This window comes from Giraffa tippelskirchi, chromosome 9 (assembly GCF_054371585.1).
Source record: "Giraffa tippelskirchi isolate mGirTip1 chromosome 9, T2T-mGirTip1v1.2.pri, whole genome shotgun sequence".
In the NCBI taxonomy this organism is placed as follows: Eukaryota; Metazoa; Chordata; class Mammalia; order Artiodactyla; family Giraffidae; genus Giraffa; species Giraffa tippelskirchi.
Window position 1 is genome coordinate 83,483,581 of NC_137283.1, and position 12,133 is coordinate 83,495,713.

Sequence of the window (12,133 nt, forward strand, 5' to 3'; positions counted from 1 at the left end):
TTTAATAAAATGACTTAAAAACATTTTGCTGCTTTATATATATATAATCAATGGCCATGCCCTCCTCCAGGAGATCCTCCCCACCCAGAGATCAAACCTGCGTCTCTCACATCTCCTGCATTGGCACGTGGATGGATAGATAGATATGTAATCAAATTTACATCCTGGGTGAGATTATGACTATTATAACTGCTGACTAGTCAACAGAGTTTAAGCGTCCTTAAATTGGGTCCTAGGTGTTAGAAGAAACAAGGCAAAAGCCATCCAATTTCTCTTCTGTACAGTAGTCACACAGGTTAGTCTTCCATGTTAGAATCTTTCATGTAGAAAAACTACAACATTTTCTCTAAAACTGGAACAAACCACTATAGAATGTATGTATGCTGATTAGAAATACAATGAAGATTTTTAACTCCTCTAAGAAATCGTCAATAAAATGAGTTTGTTGGAGGAAAGCTAGGAACATCTAAATGTGATGCCCATGAAACACGCTAATGTGATAAAAATGATAGATGAGAAAATAGTGCTGTCTCTAGAAAAAAAATATATGAGAGGAAACGAGCCTCAGTTCCATTCAGGGGCTGCCCATCCCTTTGCAGCTGTGATGTTTGGCTTTTCATGCCTTTCCTGGTAACGGGGCCATGCGGTCTCTGAAGCGTCTCAAGGCTCCCAACTCTATCACTGTCCTCACCCGGCACACATCCCCCAGCTGCTTTAACTCAAAAAAATAGAAGGATGAAGCATTACTGGGTCTTTTTTTTTTTTTTTTTTTGGTGCCCAGTACAAAGAGCCCTAGATCCCCAACTGGAAAGAATAAGGGTAGTGACTTCTCCAATGGAAGAGAAGAGGGCAGGTGGGGAGGGTCTTTGCAGGAGAGACTAATTAGCTAGGCAGCACCAGGACAGGAGTCATGAAGCAGTCAGTGCCGCACGAGGGCAACAAACTCACATTCACTGCTTATTAGCAACATTCAATTTCCTTAGCCTCAGCATTTTTGCAACACTAGGATAATAACAACTTCATAGAACCTATGCAGGGATTAAGTGAGATAATACATGAAAAACTCTTTGCACAGCAGCTGATGTGAATAGGTGCTTAATGGTGGTGGTGGTTTAGTTTCTCAGTTGAGTCTGACTCTTGTGACCCCTGCACTATAGTCCAGCAGGCTCCTCTGTCCATGGGATTTCCCAGGCAAGAATACTGGAGTGGGTCGCCATTTCCCACTCCAGGTCATTAATAACTGCTCCTTATTGCTAACATGGAGTTATCACTATGTTTTTAAAACTTTAAAGACAAGGAATAAAATGAAAAATATGAATGCCTTAATTTTTATCCATGAAATGATACATTAAATATTAATAACTTGCAACTAATATCAGAATCTATCCTGGAAGCCTAATCATTCCATTTAAATCAAAACAGGTGAGTATTTTTAAATCTTCCTGAAGAAATAACAGGTAATCTATCTCAAATGTGCATAATATGATTTTTAATCCCTAGTCATCCTTCAATTTATAATAGAATATTTAATAATATTATATTAAAAGAACATTTAGACTGTATCATATAACTCAGGTTTCTGCTGACACCAATAAATGAGGTCTGTGCTGTGCTTAGTTGCTCAGTGATGTCTGACTCTTTGTGACCCCACGGACTGTAGCCTGCCAGGCTCCTCTGTCCATGAGGATTCTCTAGGCAAGAATACTGGAGTGGGTTGCCATGCCCTCCTCCAGGGGATCTTCCCAACCCAGGGATCGAACCCAGGTCTCCTGTGTCGCAGGCGGATTCTTTACCGTCTGAGCTACCAGGAAAGCCCAATAAATGGGGTCACAAGTAAGTCAAATATTTGAGTAAATCAAACTAATAGGACTAGCATCTTAGATACTCCAATAATTGAGACAAAGTATCTCATGGCTTGTAGTGTCTGAATAGTTGTCCCAAGCATCTCCTAGTCTAAGATTTCAGCTGTTACCAAATAATGAGCATTATTTCTTCTACCTTCTTCAGTGGCTGCATTTCCAGTTAACGGAGACCCGGGTCCTGAGAAATATTCAGGAATTACAGATACTTCATATTTTGTGTCTGGAGTCAGGTTCTCCAGTGTTCTTCTCCTCTGATTGGCTGGAGTGGTAACTTCTTTGCTTTCTCCACCAGCAACAGGTCTATAAATAATTCGGTACCTTAAGACTCTCCCTGGAGCTTGAGTCCAGGTAATTTTAAAGCTATCCGTAGTCTCATCTGTCACCTTTAGGTTTCGAGGTGCTCCTTTCACTAAAATTTAAAAAAAAATAAGTTGATTGATTATATGTGAGAATAAAAAGCTAGTTCTTGATCACTAAATTACAGCACTTCTCTAAGCAAATCCATGTGTATTTTTTGATAAACATCCTGATTCCTGAATTCATTTGGCCAGATACTAACTACATTCTGAAATGGCAAACACACTACAATACCCAGAAAGAAACTGAGTACTGTCAACTGTTCAATCAAATAAAGAGGTATATAACAGTAAACTTTTAAAATCACAAATACTCTATAAAATTGCGAATTAATACTGACATAAAATCAAAAATAAAGACAATCTGTTTCTTCAAGTATAAGTAACAAGGCTTTCCCTCTTACTAGATTTTCTCAAAAAAGATGGAAAGTAATACTTAACACTGAGGTTTACCATATTAACCCACTTGAACAAACTGTCTTATCCAATCAGTCACACCGTTAACTTTTTGATCTGCACAGTCATTTGACTTGAGAATAATTAGACCACACATGTATTAGACCAAACACATTTGTAGGTACTTAATGAATACTAGCTGAATCTAAATCTTGAAGTTAAGTTGCAATGTAATTTAAATGAAATGAAATTTTCATTAAGTCTTAAATGAAATTTTCATTAAGTCCAAATGAGAACATCACTTGGTTTTGTGGTTTAATGACCTTTTTGTTTAAGAAGCAAATTGTTCATATGGAAAACATTGTCAGGAAAGGTGAACTAAATCCACTAGGGTAAAACCACAGTGCACTATATCTGCATGTACCTCTCATGCAATTAGAAGTTTATCTAAATGTCCAACACATCAACAAACCACTCCATGGAGTAAAAGGAATTGCGTATCTCAAGAAAAGAAAGCAAATTGCATGCAATTTGGCAGACCTATATCTGTGATTCATTTAATATGGCAAAGAAAAAGGCTATATTGGTCCAAGCAAACAAAACTGATGGATTTGAATATTGGCTCTGAAATTTAATTAATGTGTAATTTTGAGTCTCAGCTTAGCCAACAGCAAAAACGTGACTATTTGTAGGGTTATTGAGGTGGTTAAATGAGATAATCCTTGGAAACAATTTTCATAGTACCTGACACATAGCAGAAGCTTAATAATTGCTAGTTTAATAAAGATATTGAATCAGACACTTCCTTATTGACAGAAGAAAGTTTAAATCTCATATTTCACTACAAACAACAGAACTAGAAAGGCTTTACCAAATTCTATTGTAGTAGCCCACTGAGGAAAAATTAGAGTGTATACAAATATAGTTGACTGTACTAAAAACCCCTTTAGATTTCGATTTCTTCTTGAGACAAAGTTCCATCTCCATCCCCAAGTGCTGAAGGAAAAGGGCCAGGCTCATAAAACCACAATTTGACATTACAGAGTAATCAGCAGAAAGTCAGAAATAGCTAAGTGTGGACTGCTAGGTTGTACTATCACAAAAATCATAAGACAACCTTAGGCCATTTAGTCTATCTACTAACCTTCAGAAAGGAATATACCCAAACCATGCACAAAGGAAAAGTCAATCATATTTGAAAAACTCAAAGATTCTCTAGCTTTTATCAGCAAGTAGCCCTGCACATGCCTTCCTTGTCAGCAAATACTTCGTTTGTAACTATCTTAAATTCCTCATGCTGCTGTTTCAGCCTTTTCTCTGCCCAACAAAAATGGAGAACTGATATCTCTTATAATATTCACTGTACTTATCTTAAAGAGTAAACACCTGGGGCTAGTCTTCTAACAAGGTTCTTCGGAATACTTTAAATATCAAATGTAGAAAAATGTATCAGAAAGTATTCAATTCTTTCCAGTAAAGTGGACACATCTAAACAAATATCACTTAAAACATCTGGTAAACTTTGTACACTCTGAGTTCTTAGCAGGTTTATCTATAGTAGCTAAAGGATGGAAGCAATCCAAGTGTTTACTGATGAGTGACTGGATAAAGAAAAGTTGGCATATATATACGTTGGAATATCATTCAATCATAGAAGAAAGGACATTCTGACACTTGCTTGAAGCACAGATGAACCCTGAGGACACTAAACTAAGTGAAATAAGCCAGTCACAAAATGACAAATACTGTATGATTCTAGTCATATGGGAACCTAGGGTCATCAGATTCATAGAAACAGAAAGTAAAATAGCTGTTGCAGGGGGGGAGGGGGAGTTGTTTAGGAGTAGCAGTGGGAATGAAGAGTTGTTGTTTAACAGGTAGAGAGCTCCAGTTTTGCAAGATAAAAATTTCTGGAGACCAATGTGATGATGTTAGCACAACAATATGAATGTACTAATTGCCTCTGAAATGCACACTTTAAAAGGGTTAAAATGGTCGCTATAATGTTATTTATAGGTATATTTTACCACAATTTAAAAAAGGTAAAAGGTTGGTGATATATACCTGTCATCAGAGGTTTGGTAGCTCAGAAGGATTTGAAACGTGGGACAGAAAATGCTAGATAAGCTGTATCTCAAGAGCTAATTCCGTAATTATCGATGGTTCTCTAGGTCTCAACCTCAAATTCATCAAAATAAACATAGACTCTTTTACTTAAAAGCTTTATCCCTTTTGAAAAGGATTTATGAGTAGCTGTATTTTAAAGGAACTGAATCTTACAAGGGTATTCACAGTGCTGAACTATAAAGCAGATGGTCATTTCCAATGGTGACTTTGTTCTATGATAAACTATTGGTTTGGGGAAAACGGTGGGGAACCCTCCTCACACCTTCTGCGGTGGTCTCCTCTCCAGCTAAGGGGATGCTGAAGCCGTCCTCATACTCCGCGGTCACATTGACCAGGTACAGGGTCTCTGGTTTCAGGTTGCTGAGGACCACACTGGTGCTCGAGGCTGGCTCCACCAACGTCACTTCATCATCCCCAGCAGCTTCTTTGTAGGTGATGTGGTACGAAAAAACATTTTCTCCAGCAGGAGACCAGCTGGTTTTCAAACTGTTGGAAGTCACCTCAGAAAAATTAATATCCTTTGGAGGCACATACGCTGTTAAGGGAAAAAGAAGGACATAGTTAACATTTTTAAATCTGCAAAGCAAAAAATGGACCCAACAGCTACACGTTTTCTGAAACGCCTTCCATTCTACTGGAAGAGGGGTCGCTGAGGCCGACACACTGAGTAAGTAGTCCGCACAAGACCAGTGAGAGAAAGCCTCTTACTCACAGCCCTGCAAAGAGGTCTGGATCATTGGTCTTGATCATTCATAACACTAAGTTATGTTGTTTAAATAAGAATAATGAGTTAAAAAAAAAACTGAATTAGAGTTCAGCTTCATTAAGGCAAAGCAGTAACAGAATGGTCATACCCACAACTGGAATATTTAAACAGTATCAGACCTAAAATGAATCATCAAGCAAATGGTTTGACAGATATTTCTGTCATACCATAAATAGATATTTCAAAGTAATAACTTAACATGTTTTCCTAACAAAAGAATATTTATTAAACCAAATCACAGGAAGACGCAATGTTTAAGGCAAACTCACTATCCTTAGGGGACATACAGTGAAACTGGAGCGAAAAGAGAGTGCAAGGTTATTAACAAAAAAGTAGTCTATTTGAATGCCAAATGACCACAAGTGATAAGCATTATAGCACTAGAACAGTTATGAAGCTTGATGCAAGAGATGGGACTTTTAATCAAATGATGAAAAACAGAATTTGACCAAATGAAGAGAAGAGAATAGGGAATTCATTTGTGAGGAATGATGCCCAAAAATGGTCCAGGAAAAAGAATTTAAAGATCCAGGACTATACTCCAGTCATCTTTGATTCAAAGGAACTAGCTCGGCCCTCCAGACACTCAATTCACAGTTATTTAATTGGACATGACAAATGGGCGTGACAAAGCTGGTTCCCAGTCCTGTATGACTCTTAAGATAAACAGCTTTTTCACCAATAAACATCTGAACCATAGCCAGGAGAACGCCATGTCTCAGAGGTAAATGAGCTAAGTTCAGTAGTTTTCAATAACACAGAAAAGTTACTTTTTCCTACAGATAGAATTGACAAAGCAGATTATCCTCTATTTTAGAACCAAAAATGCTTTGTTCATGAAGGGATAACTTTTACTTTATAGAGCCTACTAACCTTTTTTCTTTATGGCTGCCAATTCTTGCTCAATTCTAAGGCAGATAGACTGTGTGAGTTCAAAAGATATCCTCTGAAAAGCATCAAAATCTTCCACTGTGAACACATGGGTCTCGGCAGGAGGAGAGGCAATGGCTTCTAGCTCTGAGCGAACAGCATCCTTCACACCAACGGCAAAGATTTCAACATCTGAATTCCTCAGTTTTATAGCTGGGTCTCTGAAAGCATCTGAAGATTTTCCATCTGTGATAAGAATCATGACCTTTGGGACATTGCTTCTTGAACCCTTGCTTGGCACAAATATTTTCTCTCTGACATAAGTCATTGCTTTCCCAGTGTTGGTAGACCCTCCTCGGTAGGGGAAAGTGTTTATTGCTTCAATTATATCTTCAACTTTGGTGAATTTTTTCAATGTGAATTCGGTATGAGGATCCCGGCTGTACTGGACAAGACTTATCTGTACCCTATTTGGTGAAATCTCAAAACTTTTTACAAGAACTTCCAAAAAAGCCCTAACTTTAACAAAGTTTGCAATCCCAATGCTGTAGGAACCATCAACCAAAAACACAATATCAGCCTTTATATCCACACCACGTGAGCATTCTGTAAAAAAGAAAGAAAGCCCATTAAAGTTCAAATATCAATTAATCATATGAAATATACAAATTCATAAATAAATATGAATTAATCATAAAAATATAAATACAGCATTTTCTCTGCATCCTGGGGGTGGGAATGGTTCCAGAACCTCCTTTCCCCTACCAAACTCTGTGGATGCTCAAGTCTAGTCTATAAAGCAGCACAGGCAGGTTGGTCCTCCAGATTCACAGATTTCTACATCTGCAGGTTCAACCAATGTCAGACAATACAGGTGGTTGAATCTGTGGATATGGAACCCATGGATATAGAGGGCCAAAGACATCTGGTTTTCTTAGTAAGCAGGCTTCTTTAAAAGAAACTTATCACAACTGTTTTGTTTAAAAGTAAGTCTGAACCAGAAAGGTGTACTATCAAATGGACCTTCACATATTTCAAACCCTATTAACTCACCCACTTGAACTTTCATCGGTTGAGTCTTCTCCATTATTGAAACAGGTTCACTGGACGTCAGTCCCTTCATGGCAGCAACACTGATCTGGTATTCTGTGTCTGCTGAGAGGTCACGGACGCTGAGCGTGGTCGTCTGAGGCCCCACGCTCAGAGCATGCTGTCGGCTTCCCGTGGTCATGGGTATAAGGAGAACTTTATAGCCAGTCACTGCGCTAGGAGATGGACTCCAGCTTAGCTTAACGTATTTCGATGAGACTTCCGTGGCAATCAAATTCGAAGGAGGTTCAACAACTACAAAACAACAAGCAGAAGAGTGATTAAAAACAGTGAGATGCAACCCCACTAATGAGGTCTTTATGTTTACACCTCAATTTTCCTTATTCAAATTAATCATGACCATATCAGGAAAGGGGCTTCCTGGGTGGCACAAGTAGCAGAAGAACCCACCTGCCAATGCAAGATCTTAAGAGATGCAGGTTCGATCCCTGGGTCAGGAAGATCCCCTGGAGGAGGGCATCGCAACCCACTCCAGTATTCTTGCCTGGAGAATCCCATGGACAGAGGAGCCTGGTGGGCTACAGTCCATGGGGTCACAAAGAGTTGGACATAACTGAAGTGACTTAGCACACACGCATGTCATGGCCTTTATTCAGGTATCAAAGGAGGAACTTGATAAATATTTGTTAAATCAGTGGCTTACTCAATACTTTAGAAATTTTTTCCCTTTTCATAAAACTTTAGGCATAATAATGTAATATTTTAAAGATACTTTATAATATGCCAAGAAATATAAGAAGTCAGCTGTTCTTAAATGATAAGTTCTTATAATTTTAAATAATTGTATTTCCACTTCATTCAAGGTTAGAAGAAAAAGTTCAGCTATGTTCAGATAGAGGTGAAACCACGGTGTACAATATGCATATGATAAGCAAATACTGATCATCTAAAAATGTTCTATCCTTAAGTCGATGTAGAACATAGTCATGTACTTAGCTAATAACAAAGTATCTTAAGCTATTTCAAACCAAATCTTCGAAGTTTTAGATCTGTCAATGGAATCTATTTCCCAGAAGATACAGTTCTATGTTTTTATAAGTCAGCCTGAGACACCGGATGATAAATCATGCACAAGGTTACTCACTGTCTTCTCTGAAAGGCAATCAGACATAGTCCATAAAAATGAGGTCTAAAGAAATGAGCAACAATGGGAGGACAGGAATGGACACGCCAGCTGGAAGCCTGGGCAAAGCCTGGGACTGACGCAGAGACAGTGAGGGGACAGAAGTCGCAGGCAATCGCCAGTAACAGAGAGGAGACCCCAAAGTCAAGACTGTGGACACCTGGGATGAAGCCCGCGCCCCCTGCCAGGGAGAGTGCGAACAGGGGCAGAACCAACCTTGGTCTAACCTCACACATGCACCCTAGTGAGGATGAAAACGCAAATGTTTTAAAAGACTGGGTAAGAGAAGATGACCAGGGGAAAGTCAGGCGGGGGTGGATTTTGTAACAATACAGAGTAAAAAAATCAGACATTAGGCAGTAAAACAAAGAAAGAGATTCAGAGCCCATGAGGTAATAAGAAGGAGTTCTGAAACTGAATTACAGCCCATGAACACTGCCAAAATGCTTGGGGTTTGGAGATGAAAGATTCTACACGATTGAAGATGGAGTTATTTAGAATTTATCTTTAATCAGTTATCAATTCTCAGGCTGAGAAGAGAACAATCATGGAAACTGTGATTTTTTAACGCCCCAAAGGATGTTTATGAAATGTTTTTCCTCTCTCCCATGTATTTAAAAGCAATGACTGATAAATGGGGACATTTTGCACAAAGTGGGAGGATCACACTGACTGCTCTTTGAAATCTTCTTAAGAGCTTGGAAAACACTATGCAGTTTATGGTGATAGAAAACGCTTTGCCACAGAACAGAGGCAGCACCGTGATGAGGTTAAGTTGCAGAGTGCTAAGCTAAATGTCCCCTGCTTGTAAAGCCATAGATGCTCTCAAATAATGGAAAAGGTGAACACGTGGGAACGCCCAGCAATTCTCTCACCTTCTTCTCCACTGACCAGTTCACCAAGCTGTTCATCCACACCTGAGCACACCTGGGAGATGATCTCATTCTGAATATCCACAATTGCATCAAAGTTGGCCACGTTGAAAACATGATTGAGTGAAGGTGTGGAGGCAATTTGTTTGAGTTCCTTTGCATCTGCAGCTTTAATGCCTTTAAAAAAGAAGGGACATGGTAACCAATGGGGACCCACTGTATGGTACCTGGAACTCTGCTCAATGTTATACGGCAGCCTGGATGGAAGCAGAGTTTGGGGGAGAATGGATACATGTCTATGTATGGTTGAATCCCTTTACTATTCACCTGAAACTATCACAGCATTGTTAATCAGCAATACCTCAACACAAAATAAAGTTTAAAAAAAAAAAAGGGAGTAGGATAGTTGAAGGGGCTTCCCTTCAAAAGTGGCTCAAACTTTAAAGATTCCACCTGCAATGCAGGAGATCCAGGTTGGATCCTAGGTCAGGAAGGTCCCCTGGAGAAGGGAATGACAACCCACTCCAGTATTCTTGCTCGGAGAATCCCATGGTCAGAGAAGCCAGATGGGCTACAGTCCATTGGGTCACAAGGAGCAGGACCCGACTGAGCAACTAACACATACACACACACACACACAGGATCTCTGAAAAGAGAAGTGGGTCAAATCAAGGAAGTTCTTTGCTTTCTTAGTCTTTCCCAAGTGAAGACATTTTCAAATCCTTATTCAGTCATAAACGGGAATTGCTTTGTTTCCTAACGAATGTGCAACTGTTGAAAGGACAAAGACTGCTGAATGACATTTTCTCATTTCACATAACGTGGCCACAGAGGCAAATGAGTGGTGGGTAAAACAGAGTAGGCTCTCATGCCAACCACGCCATCATTTGTCCCTGCTGCCATCTGTGAAGATAATACTTTTTTCTTCCAGAGTCCTGAATGAGCTGGAGCCCTCTGAATTCTTCAAGTGTTACATAATAGAGGAAACACATATAAAATACTTAATGATAATACAAGGAGGACCTTTATGAGAACCACTGGCCCAGAATTCTTTGAAAAGCAGAGGGTTGACAAGGAATGTGAATATCGCCTTACTTAATACATATGCAGCTCTAATGCCTTTTTTAAAAAGGGGGGACATGGGGACCTACTGTATAGTACATGGAACTCTGCTCAATGTTATATGGCAGACTAGATGGAAGGGGAATTTGGGGGAGAATGGATACATGTACATATATGGCTGAATCCATTTACTATTCACCTGAAACTATCACAACATTGTTCATCACCTGTACACCAATAAAAAAAGTTTTTTTTTAAAAAAGGAGGAGTTACATGAAAGAAATAGACAAGCAGAATTTTACTCAAAAATGATTTGGATTAACACTACACTGTAAGATGCAGTAAACCTTGCTTTCCTCCCTTGAGGAAGGATCCTTTTTGAGGAATCAAGCCTTCATCTTCTGAGCATGAAGCAGTAAAGTAGTTCTAAAAGGAAAACACTTCACCAAATGTGACCTACCCAAAGAGAAAACTTCAACCCCAATATTTCGAAGCTCTCTTGCTGGAATTTCCACTTCGTCCTGGGATTTGCCATCTGTAATAATAATCGCCACTTTGGGAAAGCCAACTCTTGCCCCAGCAGATTCCGTGAAGGTATTTTTAATTAAGTAATCAATGGCTTCCCCTGAAATGAAAAAGAGATACGTTCAGTCACTCCACACGATACAATTTTACTAAAATCAAAATCTGCGAGATTGCTTTCAAAATTATTTATCATATGATCATTTGTGCAACCCATCATTCCTTTCCCAAATAGATACTTCATTTATCTTAAACAATACCTAAATTTGTAAAAAAACAAAAACAAAAACAAAAACAAAAACAAACCAATACCTGTCATTGTGTTGCCACCTTTGTACGGGATTTTTTTAATTGCAGCAAGCAGCTCTTCCTGTTGGTAGTACTGATTTAAGTTAAATTCCGTCCTGGTGTCCGAGCTGTACTGAACAACTCCAACCCTTGTCTTCTCTTCCCCAATGTCAAAAGCAGACACGAGAGCAGCAATGAAGTCTAAGATGTACTTGAAATTGTTTCTTCCCACACTCCATGAGCCATCCACAAGGAAAACTAAATCGGTCCAGGCACTGACAGAACATTCTGAAATATATGTGATACGTTTTTTAAATGACACGCTATTAAATCTATCTAGCATTAAGGAATACAAACTAACATTGCAAAAATGTTGGCTCCTAAAATCATTTCGTTCATTAGAACATTTCATATTGTTTTTCCCCCACAACTGACATACACAAAAGAACACAAAATTTTATTGGCACACATTTTCCGGCAGGTTCCCAGATGGCGCTAGTGGTAAAGAACCCGCCTGTCAAGGCAGAAGACATAAGAGACACGGGTTTAATCCTGGGTCGGGAAGATCCCCTGGAGGAGGGCATGGCAACCCGCTTCAGTATTCTTGCCTGGTCTGGTGGGCTACAGTCCAGCGGGTCACAGAGAGTCAAACACGACTGAAGCAACTTAACACACACACACAGAAACATTTTCAGTACCTTTGTGAAGATGCATTTCTGCAACTATGACTTTAAATTGTCATATAAGACATTGTGCAAGACAAGATGAAAAGATATATG

The 12,133-nt window shown here is 39.1% G+C and overlaps 1 protein-coding gene across 3 annotated transcripts in view; it reads right to left on the reverse strand.

Moving 5' to 3' along the window:
- COL12A1 (collagen type XII alpha 1 chain) overlaps nucleotides 1-12,133 on the reverse strand; it is a 115,901-nt gene that overhangs the window by 89,010 nt on the left and 14,758 nt on the right. For all 3 annotated transcript variants that reach the window (XM_081530778.1, XM_081530777.1, XM_081530779.1), the window contains exons 6-12: nucleotides 11,379-11,642; nucleotides 11,005-11,169; nucleotides 9,486-9,659; nucleotides 7,431-7,721; nucleotides 6,381-6,983; nucleotides 5,004-5,276; nucleotides 1,999-2,271 (exon numbers count right to left, since the gene is read on the reverse strand). In XM_081530778.1, coding sequence (XP_081386904.1) covers nucleotides 1,999-2,271; nucleotides 5,004-5,276; nucleotides 6,381-6,983; nucleotides 7,431-7,721; nucleotides 9,486-9,659; nucleotides 11,005-11,169; nucleotides 11,379-11,642 — 2,043 coding nt within the window. The remainder of the gene's footprint in view (nucleotides 1-1,998; nucleotides 2,272-5,003; nucleotides 5,277-6,380; nucleotides 6,984-7,430; nucleotides 7,722-9,485; nucleotides 9,660-11,004; nucleotides 11,170-11,378; nucleotides 11,643-12,133) is intronic.